This window comes from Podarcis pityusensis (genome assembly GCF_964106645.2).
Source record: "Podarcis pityusensis genome assembly, chromosome: 6".
Lineage (NCBI taxonomy): Eukaryota > Metazoa > Chordata > Lepidosauria > Squamata > Lacertidae > Podarcis > Podarcis pityusensis.
Window position 1 is genome coordinate 36,944,109 of NC_138030.1, and position 17,530 is coordinate 36,961,638.

Here is a 17,530-nt window from a genome sequence, read left to right on the forward strand (position 1 = left end):
AATGGATACAAAAACGTACCGAATACTGTATGCAGAAATGGCGAAACTTACTGGAATAATAAGAAATCAAGATAACAAACTTTTTATAAAAGAATGGAAATGGTTTATTGAATATTTTCAGATAAATTGCAAACAGATAAAAACATGAGCAGGATTATTGTAATAACCTGCAGTTTCATAAGAGTATATATTTAAAGTAGATAATTAAATGAATGTGGATATGCAGAAGATATTAAAAAATAAATTTAAGGAACTGCAGAAAGAGGGGGAAGGAAGTCAAACTTTGAAATCTTAAACTGATTGTAAAACTAATGAAATGTATAAACTTGAAAAGTATAAATAAAAACTTTTTAAAATGCTACAAAACATGAAAAGGTGTCTTGTCATAAGAAATAGTGAGATTAATGCAACAGAGGAAAGACCCTTTGGGGAGGGGGGTGTAAGCATAAAACAAAAGTACATTCTTCTAATAAGGATAGAAAGGTTATGTGTTTGTGTTTGCCTATATGTGTGTTTTTGCAATGGAATTTCAGTCATTCCAGGCGCCAGCGACACCTGCTCTCCATCTGGTACGGAGCAAAGGCATTCAAGAGAAACTTAAGGAAGCATTGTGCTTTCCACTTGATTTCGTTGGTGTGACCTAATGCAATGAGACAAGGGCCAATTCATCTTTGTGCGATGTGTCGCAATGCGAAACATCAGCCTGCACTAATGGAAAAGGAAAAAATGTAGCCTGAGGAGTCAGAAAGGGTGTTAGCTACCTGCAGAGATGTAGGTCAATGGCATACAAAGCCATTTGGAAGTTCTTGGAAGCAAGTACAAGTGGCTGGGTGAGAAAACACGGCTTGGCATCACCTTTCCTTGTCTGGATGAGAGCCTTCCTAGTGCAGATGAAAGTGGACAAACAAGGAAGTGGGTAACTCAAGGAGTCGTAATGATTTCCAGGAATGGATAGGCTTTTCTCTGCCCTTCTCTCAGACTGGCTCAAAAATAAACTGAGGAATTCCCCTCCCCCCAATTATGGAAATAGCTTGTCATATTTCCAAGTTACTGTAAAGTGGATTCAGATTAAGGCTGAATACACACCATACTTTTGAAGCTCATTTAAAGCACCTCCCACAAATAATCTTGAGAACTGTAGTTTACCACCCAAGAGCTTAAATTGGAAAGAAGTCAAGCTATTTTGCAATGGGACAGAGGGAATAACCTGGCTTGCTTCCAAGTCAATCTGAGACCAGGGCAGAGTGCAGGGGAGAGATCACCCATCCCTAGAAATAATATTAATGATATAATAGAAGACTGTGGAATGTATATATGTCTTGCATGGAATGGAAGTTAAGACAAACACTTATAACCTGTGATTTCTATGTTGTTGTTTGCATACAAGTGACTTTGCAATCACCTTAACTCTTCCCGTAAAATGAAGGCTTTCTGACCCTAGAATGGTGTTTCGAATGCCTTCCTTCTTTTGCATCACTTTAGTTTATAGCACAACTAAATAGTACTGACTCCCAGCTGCCACTGACAGCGCACAAGGACTGAGTTTTTCATCTATCTAAGAGAGAAGGAGGCTATCTGCACATAGCCTCTTTGAAAGAATTCTAACAGCCAGCCATTAGGAGTGTGATTGCTCTTCTCCCCTCGAAAGAATACCATCGCCCTACATGGAAGCAACAAATATCATGCAAGTCCTCTGCACTTACAAGGAGCTTAGCAAACTTTGCAGTGGAGACCTGGCAGCCCATCTCCCGGAGGCTCTCTGCCCAAAAGCACTTGTAAAACTTCTGCTCACCCCCATTCCCTTTCTGCCCACCCCGCAGGCCTGCTGTACATCCACACGCAAGAGGTTGGATCTGTGTTTTTGAAACCTGTCAAGTTGCCGTGCTATTAATCTCTCTCCCAAGCCAGGCCGCCGGCAAAATCCCCCGAGAGAGAGCGATGCAGGAGGCTCTGCCATTGTTTACAATGTCAAATCTTTCCGGGGAGGGACAATATTTGCCAAGTCTGCAAACTCTTGTATTTGCTAAAAGGGGAAGGGTATGCTCTAAAGTTTCATAGTGTCAAAGAACCTTATCTTGACATGTGGCTCCAACTGGAGGCTTGCCAGGAAGAATCCTTTATTATACACACACACACACAGAGAGCCCACACCAAAAGGTTTCTTACAACTCTTTAACCGAGGAACTGGTTTTAACTCGGAGACGTGCCCTTTTCCTGATGCTCAGACTTTGGGGCCAGTTTATTGTCCAGTTTTTCAGGTATTATTCAGAATCAGATGAAGAATGATGCCAACATCTTGCATCATGATCAAACCAACTTTCATCATTGCTCACTAGAACTCATTCACTGAGCTGTCTGGGGTTGTGGGATGGACGGCTCAGGCCATTTTTGTTTTGCATGTGTTCATTCATATGTCTGTTCTGTGCCATTTCCACATTAATCTGTGGTTTGGTTTTTAAATACACACACACACACACACACACACACACACACACACACACAATATTTATTATACACGGGATGAGATTTACCTAACAAATCCCATCAGAGGAAGCCCACCCAGGAATTTCCACTTGCACATTTGGGCTTTCCCCACTCTCATCCCTCTGTGTGCCCTTGCACTCCCTGAGAACCTCCAGAGCAGCGTGTGGGGTGAGGAGAGAAGGGATCATTCCACCTGACAAGCCAAAATGCTTGCGGTGATGGAGCACAATGTTGAATTCCCCCCACAGCGTTGCATCCAACTTAAGACTCATTGAAATTAACGACACTGAGGAGGTCATACGTATTACTTTCAATGGGCCTCATCTGAATAGGACTAGCATTGGATATAACCCATACCTTAACACAAATTATGGTATTTAAATCTATTTTCCCCCTTAATTTACACATTTCTAAGCATATTTTAACCTAAAATATTCCATTTTAAAATACATTATGGTACCTTTTCTCAGCCAGGAACTACACTGTAAGATCTGAAGAAATGTGAAATCAAAGAGATAATCACATTTCAATCTATTAGATCAGGAGGTGAGAATAAGGTCTGTTTACTCAAAAATGTGAGCTGAACGAAGGTCTCCTCCATCCCTACCATGTCAGCTGCATTGAGCCAATTTCACCATTCGACCAGTAACTGAATGAAAACTCTCCTGTATCGTCAAAGGCACAGTGGGATATATTTTAAAAAGAAATACTGAAAGTGGTAACATAACGAGCATCCTTTGCAGAGACTGTAGCTAGCCTAACAGATCCAATGCACCCTCATATCATAATGACAGCTTGAATTTTGAAAAATGGGTTTGTCTTTCATGCCCAATATTAGCACAGAACATGTCAAATGGCTCATGAATATAAATGTTGGGTTGCAGGAATCCAGTCATAGACCTGCTGAAAACAGGCTCATTGAGATAAATGAGACAACTGAAGTCCTATTGATTTCACAGGGTGGGGGTCAACTCTAAGCAGGACTATATCTGGATGCAACCCACTGCTAGGCATATATGAAGATGCCTCAAACTGAATCAGACCCCTGGTCCATCAAGCTCAATCTTGTCTGCATTGATGGACTGTGGCTTTCCAGGATTTCAGAGACAGTTTTGCCCCAGCCCTGCCTAGAGATGAATCAAAGCTGGGACATGCAGAACAGATGCTCTGAGGCTCTAAGCCAAGGGTAGGCAACCTAAGGCCCGTGGGCTGGATGCGGCCCAATCGCCTTCTCAATCTGGCCTGTGGACAGTCCGGGAATCAGTGTGTTTTTCCATGAGTAGAATGTGTCCTTTTATTTAAAACGCATCTCTGGATTATTTATGGGGCCTGCCTGGTGTTTTTACATGAGTAGAATGTGTGCTTATATTTAAAATGCATCTCTGGGTTATTTGTGGGGTATAGGAATTTGTTCATATTTTTTTACAAAATACCGTATTTTTCGCTCTATAAGACGCACCAGACCACAAGACACACCTAGTTTTTGGAGGAGGAAAACAAGAAAAAAAATATCCTGAATCTCAGAAGCCAGAACAGCAAGAGGGATTGCTGCGCAGTGAAAGCAGCAATCCCTCTTGCTGTTATGGCTTCTGGGATAGCTGTGCAGCCTGCATTTGCTCCATAAGACGCACACACATTTCCCCTTACTTTTTAGGAGGGAAAAAGTGAGTATTATAGAGCAAAAAATAGTCTGAGGGTCTGTGGACCGGCCCACGGCTGCAAAAGGTTGCTGACACCTGGTCTATGCTATGACCCTTTCATTCTTTCCAGTATTCCATATTCTTAGATCTGCCTTCATGTCACCTCATGCTCCATTCATATGCATTGTGTGCCTCTTTAAGACACCGTCACATGCCAAGCACTTTAGAGAAAAAGGGGGCAGATGCTTGGCTGGTGTAAATCTGCTACCAGCCAGTGGAAGTCAAAAGAGAGCAGCTCAGTAATTGAAATCAATGAGGCTATGATCGCTCTGACACCAGCTGCAGCACTGGGTCTCTGCTGAAAACAAAGCTGTGTGTCGCTGAGCAGAGCTTTGGGTACAAATTGCATTCTCTCAGCCAGCACATCTTATCTCCTTTCCTGTAGGTGCCGACTGACACAGTAGTGGGAAAAGCAAAGAGTCTATCAAGTTTTCCTCTCTTATCCAGAGGCATCAGCAAAAATTTCCCAGCTTCTCTCATTACTGTGCTCTACAGAGATTACTGTTGGCTTAATTAATTTGCTGCTGTTACTGTTTCATTTATAGAAGGCAGAGCTAAATTACAAAGAATTACACATCAGTTTAGCTGCAGACCTCCAGCCGCACATGCCAACATTAAAGCCACTAATTTAATTCGGATGAATAAATGGCTGGCGGGTGACTTACGGTCTCTGTCTGATTCAGCTTTTCTTTTTTCTTTTTTTCATTTATCCGTTTATTAAAATATTTCTACCCTGCCCCATATTGGTTAATCTCAACAGTAAAACAGTTAAGTGCCACCTGAAACCTTAAAACAGGTTGAGTGCTCACTCATTACATTCAGTGAGTGTGCAATCTGTCTCTACACAAATAGCTGATCTGCACACTCATTCAGCGATTCCTATGGAACGTTCAATGAGTGTACAGTCTGTGTACCTGTGCATACAATTGTTGAGCTGCACCAGTCAAGAAGTGTAAATTCTTTCACACACACACTTCCCCATGTATACAGATAACTTGTACCTGTGTTCAGTGTATTGTGTGAACAAGCCTATAATAATCCATAATAAAGTGGAACCTCGGCTGTCGAACGCTTCGGAAGTTGAATGTTTCGGCTTTTGAATGCCGACAACCCAGAAATGAATGCTTCTGTTTCTGAACGTGCCTCAGAGATCGAACAGCTTCCAAGAAACGTTTCTCCATTGCCGACCAACAATTGTGCCTTGGTTGTCGAACGTAATTACGGATTACCATATTTTCCTGTGTATAACACGCCCCCCTGTGTATAACCTGACCCCTAATTTTTGGAACTCCAAATTTAAGAAATGGGGGGAAATTGCCCAGAGTTGTTGAGCTTTTATGGGGGGGGGGGGTTGCCGACAGTTGCTCACCCGCCAGACCGCTTCTGCCAATCACATACCTCAACGAAGCCACCAATCATCTGCCCATTTGCTGCCAGCAGCCGCCAATCGCCCACCCACTTGCTGCAGCAGCAGCCAATCACCAGCAGGCCTTGCCACAGCCACCGCTCACCCACCCAATTGCCGATTACAATCTCCTGCTCACGGCTGCCACCAATCACACAACCATCCTCTGCGCTATCCGTGTATAAGATGACCCCCAATTTTTAACAATGATATATAATTTAAAAACCTTGTCTTAGACATGAAAAAATACAGTACGTTTGACAACTGAGGTTCCACTGTAGTAATATTCAGCATAAGCAGTCAAATACTGAGTGTATACCCTCCACATGGCCCAAATGTCTGAGTAAAAAGCAAGGTTTTATCTAGGCTGAAGCATAACTGGAGCACCGTGGAGGAAAAGGCACTCTGCTGTGCTTCCACATAACGTATAGCTCTCAGAGGTGGAACACAATCGACAGCGCCCCAGAACATCTTAATTCTCAGGAATATATTTTATCTGTCTTAAAATGCCTGCTTAAACAGGAAAGCACTTGAAATTCATCAGGGAGGAGGCTTGTTTATTCTCGGTCAGGAGGGAGTTCCACAGGATTTGGCCCACAATACTGACTGTACGACTCCTGATAGGTACAAGCCGTTTGTTTCTGCAATAATTTAGGGATAGATGAACCTGGTCCATGGCACTTTTGCATGTTTCGCCAGTATTAATTAAGGATTTCAAAGGAAACAATCAAGTATTATTTAAGTGGGTGCTTCCTTTCAAAATACTGTAGAAGTGTATTATTTTTAATACATTTAAAGTGAAGAACATCATAAATGGAGAAGAGTAAATCCACCAGGTAACTAAGTGTCTATCTGCATATTAGTCTGAGAAGTGTAGATCAGGCCATTTTGTAGATCAAAGATGGAATTCCTGAACCATCCCGGAAGTTATAGCTACAGAATTCCAGGGCTCCCCTGTACAGAGACCATGAAATTACTGCACATGTGTCCAACCAACTTTTGAAGCTTATAAATGCTTACAGTTTTCTCCTCCTAATTCTGAATGTGATGAGGAGACTCAACTTCTATAAGGATATTCCACTGAGAAGTAAACTAAGGCTTAGAAATCCCAGATTAGAGAGTAGGAAGAACTGGAAGAGGGAGGGGTATACTAGGCATCCCCAGATGTCCAGGAAATAGATGGCTCCCTTCACCTTATCTTCTGGTACTTTGCATGATGTAGTTATGTAAAATGCTTCAGATCCTGCACTGGAGTTTGTATCACATTGATAAGCAAGAAGTAAGTTGCATTCTGTCAAAACAAGCCTACATTGTACTTTGCATAAATCCAGCATGAACATGCATGATGTTGAGCAAGAGTGGAGAGGCAAAGGCCCGAGGGCCTAATTCAGCCCTCCCAGCCTCTCTGTCCGCCACCCCCCTGGAACTCTTCTCAGGTGACACAACCTTTTCAGCCACACCTCTTCTCTGCAGACCACATCCTGCGCAGGCCCTGTACTAATGCAACCTTCATTAGTACAGTTGTCTGGCTGGATTTGGTCCTTGAACGGTCATAAAGGCTCTTGCTTGCCTAGATGGCCAACAGAGAGGCGTGTGTGAAGAAACAAGCCTAAATTTTACATTCACTGTTGTGCCTATTTTTGCTCCTGGCCTAACAAGGCAATCTCAGAAACAAGCTTTAGATATATATTCAGAGCAAGAAACCCCGTGCTGACATAGTTTACAATGTTCTGGGTCCGTCATCTTGCAGAGAAATACCCAAATCAACACAGGGACCTCTGGATTGTTAGAAACTTAATCTGCAACATTTACAAAATTGTAAAGTGGCAGTTGTTTTGATTTTGTCTTAAAATTTCTTTAAATTATTTAAGAACAAAGAACACACTGCTGGTGACCTTTTTTGTATTTTTGAAGTCACACACACACCCTTCATTGTATGGGCTGTAATCTTTGTATCTGGAATTGGAGAGCCTTAGGGAGTTGATAAACATTAGCTGAACTAAGTAATCAGCCCAGAACTGATGGTGAGTTAAAGCCATTGGCTAGTTATCTCCCTGTGGTGATGTAAGCTCATCTAAGCTAAAAAAAAAAAAGTCTCTTTTTTTTCCCCCATCCAGAGATGGAAAGAAGATAAAGTCCCTACCAGAGAAGAATGGCAGATCAAGTTGATGGACTATGCCAAAATGGCTAAAATGACCGGAAGAATTAGAAATCAGGAAGACCAAAATTTTAATAAGGAATTGGGAAAATTTATACTTTATCTTAAAAACCATTGTAAACAGTTAAAATCCTTAGTAGGATTGGAATAACACTTGTAGTTTAATGGTGAATTTTGGATACAATGGAGAGGTAAAAGATTGGATCATCATAAAAGATGCAGGAGGAAATGATTAATAATAGGACCCACAAAGGGGAGGAGGGAAGTCCAGGAGATTCTCTGGAATCTTATTTTTGTGTTGTATGTTGGATATGTGACTGTAAAAAGTCTCTATTTATTTCTCCACTCCCATAGCCATGCATCGTGCCGCTTTGCACCAAATAATTTGAACAGCCTCTCCTTCTCCATCCAATTAGCTACCTCCCTTTCTAGCCTTAAGTTCTTCCTTGAAACCTATTACTTTGGCAAAGCCGTTCCTGGACTACTGTTACTTCAGCTCTCATTAAGTTTGCTGTTACATATAGAACACATGGAGCTCCCTTCTACTCACTCAGACCTTTGTCCCATGTCGCTCAGTACTGTCTATGCTGGGTGGCCGCAGCTCAGTATGATTTCAGAAAGGGAGCCTCTCCTAGCCATACCTGGAGATACATCGGTCCTTAAAGGGTTGTTAACTGAAAGCTAGTAATGGAGACAGAGTCCATTCCTAGCTGCCTGGCTGATTTTTAAGGGCTCAATTGATTAAATAAACAAGGAGAGCAAAGCTTATGATGCAGAAGGGAACCTGCAAAAGCAATTAAATCTGTGTTCGCTTCACCTCAAGGAGGGTTTTTAAAAATAAATAAATAAATAAAAATCCCTTTTTGTGAAAAAAACATTTTTCTAAAAGCGGTTTAGAAACGGAAGGGATGGGTGCCAATTGAAATTGGAAGTGTGCAGCTTGCAGAACGGGAAGGTCTGCCTCAGCAGCCTTTGGTAGCGGGTTTGCTGTCAGTCTTGGGGAGTTCCCAGAAGCCAAAAAACAAAACAAAAACAGAACAAAAAAACCCCAAACCAGATGAAGAGTATGTCTACAGGGGGTTTGGGGAAAAGATCATCTTTGCTGCAACATTTTAGAATAACACAAACCTAATGTCTGGGTTGCTCGACTTCAGGCAGGAAACATACGCTGGGAGACATCTGTACAAAAGACAGGCAGTTTGTGATGTGCTTGCCGGACAGTGGGCCTGTTTCACTTGGACTGAGATGCCTAACATGGCCACGTCCTGGCCAGATGCTTTTGATACTAGCCGGAAGGTGTGGGACTTGTGAACCCACTATCCAAATATACGTTCCAAAATGAAGAAGTGGGCACCCAAATTGATGTTTGGGTCTAAATAGGTTAACGACTTTTGGACTAGAGCACAGAAATATGTCCTCTGAGCTTTGCTGTTGCACATGTATGCTTTGCAGAGTAGTGAAATCAGCTGTTAAGGCCACAAAATAGGTCTAGGTCTGTTGAATTTATGTCTTGCTTCCCACAACCATAACCAGAATGCCCTTCAAAATCTAGGGCCATTAATTCAATGGAACGGATGAGAAACTGCTATTGGTTGAGCTCTGGTGTGGATTTGAAAACAACTCACTTGTGGATGGTACACTGGGTTGCAGTGGAACCTGACTAACCAGAACTTTGAATCCACTCCAAAGGACTTGCCAGGTTAATTTGATGGTGTCAAAGCAACACAAGAGATTTGTGGTACCTTCAATGTGAAGACGTTTATTGTGGCATAAGCTTTTTGAGGACTAGAGCTGACTTCAGCAGGGGCTTGAAATGCTATTGTTGAGCAGTATGGCAAAGAAAGATGCTAGATTGGTGTGGGGTGTGTGTGTGTTCGTATGTACAAAGATTGGAGCCAAAACTCCATGAAATCCAAGGGGTAGCAGGGGTCTGAAAGACTTGTACACAGAGGTCAAATGTACATAGAGGTAAGAACATCTTGGATCCACTATGGTACTTTTCCTGGTTTCATATATTGTGGGATGATGACCTATGGACTAATGACACATAAGAAAGGAAGCAAACCAATGTGTGCATTCCAGAATACAGTGGTACCTCAGGTTACAGACGCTTCAGGTTACAGACGCTTCAGGTTGCAGACTCCGCTAACCCAGAAATAGTACCTCGGGTTAAGAACTTTGCTTCAGGATGAAAACAGAAATCGCGCAGCGGTGGCATGGCAGCAGCAGGAGGCTCCATTAGCTAAAGTGGTACCTCAGGTTAAGAACAGTTTCAGGTTAAGAACGGACCTCCAGAACGAATTAAGTTCTTAACCCGAGGTACCACTGTATACACAAACAGCAGATTAAATGAGGATGTGGGTTTTCTTTCCACCAGGAAGTGGGTGTGGGAAGATGTTAGTCTGAGAGCACACTCACCACTGGATGGTCATGGAAGCTGACCATCCAACAACCACCACTGGTGGAGTTCAGCACAGACACTTTTAACAGAGGAGTCATGTAGGATCAGGGCTTCTCACAGGAAACTGCTGCCATCTTGTGGTCATTTATTTCCAAGCACCTTTTGGCTGTTGGTATCCGTTTGTCTCTGGAGTTTGCCATCCGGGGTGAAGGCAAACTGTTGGAGAGTTACAACACCAGCTGTGGCTGTACAGACCAATTTAGGGGAGACGTGTTTGTTGCAGCCGGGGCAGATGAATGTGTCCGGTTTCGCTGGTGCAGGTGCACCAGGGAGGTTCTTTGACTGTAACGTGCTGACATTTTCAGAGGGATAACCGTCATGGAACGCTGTATACACACCATACCTTTGTAAAGCAAATTACTTCCCCCAGAGAATCCTAGGAACTGTCATTTGTTAAGGGTGTTGGGGATTGTAGCTCTGTGAGAGGAATTTTATTCCATTGTTATTTTAAATGCCCCACGTGGCTTACAAAGAAGAAACGAAAGTGCAACAAAGCACTTGGAAACATAACAAAAAGAAGTGAAAAAATGAATCATGCTAGGTCCCATACAAGGAGACGTGGAGAGAACATGTGCATTTGGAGACCCTTATGCTCCCCGCCAAAAACATGCTCCCCCAAAGAGGATTCTTAGTTTGGGTCAAACTGAACACTGTGTGCGCATACATGTGCATCTGCACCCTCCCAGTCTAGAAATGTCCAACCTCACAAAGAGTAGAGGAAATGAGGATATGTATTATGAAGCTAGTTTTAACAATAGAATGCTATCTATCAGTCTATCTATCATCTATCTATCATCTATCTATCTATCTATCTATCTATCTATCATCATCTATCAATCGAGAGCTGGGGGGGAGGGGGGAGAGAGAGAGAGCGCTGGGCAAACATAAAGCAATATTCTAACACAATCACATTTCTAACTTAAAGAAAGTTAGAGTGCTAAACTCTAAAGGGAAAATAACATTGAATGTAGAGATAGTAACAAAGTTTAGCTCTCTTAGGTAAAGGGTAAAGGGACCCCTGACCATTAGGTACAGTCGTGGCCGACTCTGGGGTTGCGGCGCTCATCTCACTTTATTGGCCGAGGGAGCCGGCGTACAGCTTCCAGGTCATGTGGCCAGCATGACTAAGCTGCTTCTGGCGAACCAGAGCAGCGCACAGAAACACCATTTACCTTCCCGCCAGAGCGGCACCTATTTATCTACTTGCACTTTGACGTGCTTTCAAACTGCTAGGTTGGCAGGAGCTGGGACCGAGCAACGGGAGCTCACCCCGTCACGGGGATTCGAACCGCCGACCTTCTGATCAGCAAGTCCTAGGCTCTGTGGTTTATCCCACAGCACCACTCGCGTCCCTCTTAGCTCTCTTAGCTGTGGTTAAAAGCCTAATGTTGATAGATATGCTCACTGAACTTCTTTGTACTTGACACCACCATCTTCAAGATCCCTGATGCAGATCTTAACATGTCAGCAGATTCATGTGCAAAGGGGCAATCACCTTTAGTTAAAACGTTGCAAGTAGTCACTTCCGTTTTCCTTAGGAAACGAATATAGACTAGCCATGAACTCATGCAACCTCTGAGTATCTGCGGACTTCACTTTTCCTTCCACTTCAATCTGACCCTTTGTAAATGTCTTTGGTGTTCATCAGTCGATTTTCAGAGGGTTGCAAAGTGACACTCTCGCTTTCTGTTATTCCTCCCATCTGATGTCCTTTTATATATATAAAAAAGCCACTTTTCTTGCAAGATTCAACATTTTCATAATATTGTTGTTGCACCCCATGAATACTCCTTACAAAGTATATTCTTGTGGTTTGTGTCACTTAAGGCATCAAGCCTGAGTTGGATCCAATAGCTATGCCATCCTGATCAAGTCTGATCAGGCCTGACTGTCCTCCTCTCACCCCATCAACTGCTTTGATCACTGTGAGCAGCCAGGATGCAGATACATTGCTGGCTCTGAGACTCTGCAAAGCTCCAGATTAGTACTGCAGCCTTAGTGAGTTAATTACGCTGTCATCCTGTCTATGCCCGGCAGCTCAGAAATAAGTCCCACTGAGGCCAGTGAGGATTTCTCCAAGGTATTGTAGCCTTACAGGTGAATCTTGTAGAGTCATCATTCTTCACCTCATAAAACTGTACAATTGGCTTGGAGGAAGGTTTGCTGTAAATGCTTCTTTCTTTCTGAAATTAACAGACCTTTGCTTTCAAATGAATTTGTAATGCCTGTTATTAGCACTACTTTGCTATGGTCGGGAGTCAGGAATCTCAGGTCTGTCCATCTGGTCTTCAGTACTCACCCAAGGCTGTCTCTCTGTCTCTGGGCCACACAATCCTTCTCCCCAGGCCACCCCCCCTCACTGACTGTGCTCCATAAACTCCTAGACTGCTTTTGCCTGGCTGGAATGAGTCCTTGAACTGTCATAAAGCAGGTGGATGTGGGTGTGTAAAAACCCTCTAGGGTTTTGCATGACTGAAATGTAACCTACTGTACATAGGGAAGAGTTATATCCATTGCTCCGCCCACTTTTCCCTCTGGCCCCACCCACCGCTGGAATGTGGACCCTGGAAACTTGTTCACAAGGGAATGAGACCCCTGTCGTAAGTGAAGCTTTAGGGTTGTGGCGATCACACAGGGTCCCTGGACGTTTGACGGTCTATTGATCCCTGTGCCACCACTGTGATTGCTTCCCCACTGCCACCAACCCGTTTCACTCGGGTACACACGGAGTCCAGACAGTTGTTAATCAAATAAGCAAGTTTATTTTATAAGCATTAACAAGGTTATGGTTTATGGTTTCAGATCGTTTTTCTTGTCAGTTTCTTAATCTTAGTTTCTTTACTGACCTATACCTTCCTAATAACTTCTAACTGATTATCCCAACTGTCTATCTGACTCCTCCTAACAGTTTCTCTCACTCTCGCACATCAAAACTAGACCAACCCACAGACTTATCCTCCCTCTTCCTTCTCCAACTCCCAACTGACTTCCCGACAACTCCAACTCTAACTCTAACTCCTCCCCTTGGGTTCCCACTGGCCAATCACTTCACCCTTTCCTTATGACCCACCTAGGAGGGCAAACACCACAAGGGTTATTAGGGTTATTAGAGATGCCTATTCTGGTGAAGCAAATGAGTCACCACAGGGCAATGTGCACATCAGGAAGTGACATGCATTTGAAACTACGTCCCCAAAGAGACTATACATCATCAGTACAAGCAAAATTCAACCAGTAATGAAAAGGATGGTGAATTAAGTCAGGGTTTGTTCTGGGAAACTGGTTAGTTCATGATAAGCTTTGTTACATGCCAATGGAACTGAAGGAGAACGGCAGAGCACGAGAGAAACTGAGAGGTCAGGTTCCTAAAATTGCTAACGGAGAACATGAAAGCCCATTTGGATAGACCAGAAGATGTGGCTTCTCCTTGCCAATCTTTCTTTGCATTTCTAAACCACTTAATATTTTAAAGTATCTAAGCGGGATACAAAAATCCATTTTAAAAAAGGCATTGCTCCATCACAGTGGCATGAAGAACAGGGAAAAGCCAGCAGTCAGCTTCCCAAAGCAGTCTGCTGGACCAGCAAATTAAGCAAAACAAAAACAAAAAAGCTTAATGATGAGAGCCATGTGGGCTGCCCTGAGAAGGACATTCCATAAGGTTGGTGCCACAACTGGAAAGGCTCTGCTGCTTCTGGTCACCTGTCATGCTTCAGTTGGGGAATGAGATGGAAAAGGATCTCAGATGTTGAATGGAGAACATAGGAAAGAGAATGCAGTCCCTATGACAACCAGGCCCCAACCTGTGCTGGTAATTTTCAATACCAACTTTAAAGTTAACATTTCAAAAATTAATTAATAGACCACACTAGCCACCAGACCTATGAAAGTGGCCTGTTTTCATTGATTTCTTTATTCTGCAACAAACAGACCTACATTTTTATAGTATTAAAGTAATGAAATCAAATGTTATCTAACAAATGTGGGAGGGCATGGAATTTACAGTGTTCCAACTATCTTGGAGTCTCTCATTCAGTCATATTAAATACTCACACTGTGGAAGGAAGGAAACAATGACTTTTGGTGGGGAAATACTCTTTCAGTGTTTTTTCAGATACTTTCTTCTATCACCTGATCCGAGGACGTGTTCTCCATTTTAGATGTGTCTGGTTCTTGTTTCAGGCAGAAGACATGGGTTTTCAAAATCAGGATATACATTTTTCGGAACCTTTTGATTCTCAAGGCATACACAATGGGATTTAAGGAAGAATTGGCATGGGAGAGCAGGATGGCCACATCTAACACCGGCAGGGGGACACGACATGTTTGGCAGAAATGCGAGACGGAGTTGATAATGAGCAGAGGCAGCCAGCACACAATGAACAAGAAGAGGACCAGAGCCAAAGATTTGATCATCTTGAACTCCCTCCCATAAAGGATCCGTGTTCCTTTCATGGACGTTGCATTTTGTTTCAGCTTTGTTTGGAGGATGTTGAAGATCTCTGAGTAGAGAGCACACATGATCAGCAGAGGGACAAGGATCCAGGAGAAGAAGCTGAAGTACACCACGTAATCCATGCTCATCACCTTTGGGTAAGAACACTTTAAGTAGATGGGGTTTTCAGGCTTCCTTAGGTTCCATCCAAACATGGGCACGAGCCCCACCAACAGAGATGTGATCCAGCAGAAACTCAGAGCCGCCCAGATTCTTCTCCTTGTGACCATTGCTTTGTATCTATTTGAAAAAGCAGGTTAGTTTAAAATATTTTACAGGTGGGATTCTGCTTGCAGCACCATCCTTATACTATGATTTGTCACAGACTTTTTCATTTTCGGCAGGCTGGAAGAAAGCACAAGGAGCATTACAGGTGCTACGACATTATTTTGGTGCATGGGATATATTGTAACTTTTCCAATGAAAATCCACAGCCATGACTTTGTGGTACTCACCGTATGGCCAGTTTCACTCTCAGATATCGGTCTGTTGCAATGGCCAGCAGGGACATGATGGAAGCGTGACAAAAGATCATCAAGATGCAGCAGATGAAAAGGCAAGCGTAGAAGTGGAGAACAACCTCCAGCCTCAGCACAACGGCCAGAGGGGCAACAAGGACCCCAACGGCAATATCAGCCAGTGCCAAGGACACGATGAAGTAAAAAGTGGTGTTCTGGTAGACTGGGATCCGTCTCACCACGCAGATCACTAGAGCATTTCCTAAGGTGGCAGTCACTGCTATCAGCACCTCAACGATGATGTAGACAATGTGCAAAGTATTCATGGACAAACTTCTCTCGGTCCTCTTCAACTTATGGAGTTATGGTGCCCTCACAGAGCAAGAGCCCAATGTAGAAGAGCTGGAATCTAAGGCTTCCCCTCATATGCTAACTGGTCTTTTTTTAAAAAAAACTCTTCCCGATACCTTGTAGAATTGCAGAAGTTAAGTAAGCTGTTCTCTTGTACTCTGCCTCTCAAAGAGTAGCTTTCATGCGGGAACCCACAGAGTAAAATAGTTCCTGTTAATGCTTCACACATTCCAACCTGCTTTGGCAAGTTGCTATGAAACGAAACAAAAATAACCATATTTGAAGTATTGATAAGAAACTGAATACTGGCACAAGCCGTGTGTGTGTGTGTGTGTGTGTGTGTGTGTGTGTGTCTAGATAATACAGGAAATGAAAATCTGTAAGATAAAGAAATCATTTAACTTTATCAATAGGTTTCCTGAAGCTTCTGATAGCATCTCATGCTTGATAAGGATGGCATTTTGATCGCTTTTCATGACAGGTTCCTAGGCACCCTCTGTTACGTTGGTTACTAAGAAGTTTTCAAAAACATCTTATTTTAACAACTTCCATGAAATGTAGCAATAAAGGGGTGAGGTAACTTTAGGAAACAATGTAGTAACATCCAACCTGACAGGAAGTTACAAACTTGGTTTTTATGTGAAAGAAATATTTAAGAGGAAGTTAAAACATTTAAGTGCCAGGACATAAATGTGCCCTTTACATTGAGGCACCTGGTGAAAACATTCCTCTTCACCTGCCAATCAGTAGCCTTTTAAAGTGAGGAGGGATGGGTTATTGCCTTTTTATTATGTGTTCTATGTTATAAACTTTCTTGTGGTCTCTTGATGAAGGGTGGTATATAAATTTAACAAATGAAAATAAATAAAAGCGGCAACAACGGGCAGTAGATTCCAAAGAAGGCCCCCTACTTCTGTCTCCAACTCGACATTCCTGCCACCCAGTTACAGTGGTACCTCTAGTTACAAACTTAATTCATTCTGGTGGTCTGTTCTTAACCTGAAACTGTTCTTAACTAGAGGTGTGCTTTCACTAATGGGGCTTCTTGCTGCCGCTGTGCCGCTGGCGCACAATTTCTATTCTCATCCTGGGGCAAAGTACTCAACTTGAGGTAACTGTTCCAGGTTAGCGGAGTTTGTAACCTGAAGCATTTGTAACCTCAGGCAGTTGTAAGTAGAGGTTCTACTAGTGGTACCTTGGTTTACAAATTTAATCCATTCCGGAAGTCTGTTCTTAAACCAAAGCATTCTTAAACCAAGGTGTGCTTTCCCATAGCAGCGGGGGACTCAATTTACAAATGGAACACACTCAACAGGAAGAGGAACACGTTCTGCTTCCAAGGCAAAGTTCACAAACCAAATCACCTACAGTGGTAACTCGGGTTAAGTACTTAATTCGTTCCGGAGGTCCGTTCTTAACTTGAAACTGTTCTTAACCTGAAGCACCACTTTAGCTAATGGGGCCTCCTGCTGCTGCCGCACCGCCGAACACCGATTTCTGTTCTTATCCTGAAGCAAAGTTCTTAACCTGAAGCACTATTTCTGGGTTAGCGGAGTGTGTAACCTGAAGCGTATGCAGCCTGAACCGTATGTAACCCGAGGTATCACTGTACTTCCGGGTTTGCAGCGTTCTTAATCCAGTTGTCCATAAACTAAGCTGTTCTTAAACCAAGGTACCAATGCACAAAGGCTGATACTGCTAGTCCCAATGCAACATCAGTATAGCAACAGGAAATCCTAAACCATATCTCTGCCAGCAAGCACTAAACTTCTGCTATTCTGTTCTCCATTTCCACATGTGGAATCTAGGTCATATATGCACGGAGAGCTGGCTAGCAAGTAAGATCCATATCTCCACTCAACCACATAGGCCAAGTTTGACCCACCTGTCAACCACCTGACATCATGATGGCACCAGTGGCCATTTTTGCAGCACTTTGCTAGTGTTGACTATCAGCTGATTGCTGGCATTAGGGAAATCCTGTGTACATGCTTCTCAAACACCGGCTCTAAGCCAAT

General features: G+C 43.0%; 1 protein-coding gene across 1 annotated transcript; it reads right to left on the bottom strand.

The window, feature by feature from the left end:
• Positions 1 to 13,562: 13,562 nt before the first annotated feature.
• Positions 13,563 to 15,837, bottom strand: LOC308479308 (adenosine receptor A3-like). Its single transcript, XM_081009900.1, has 2 exons — positions 15,159 to 15,837; positions 13,563 to 14,943 (listed from the first exon to the last, which is right to left on the bottom strand). Exons 1-2 carry the CDS (start codon positions 15,485 to 15,487, stop codon positions 14,319 to 14,321), a joined length of 954 nt encoding a protein of 317 aa, XP_080866026.1. The 5' UTR covers positions 15,488 to 15,837; the 3' UTR covers positions 13,563 to 14,318.
• Positions 15,838 to 17,530: the final 1,693 nt, after the last annotated feature.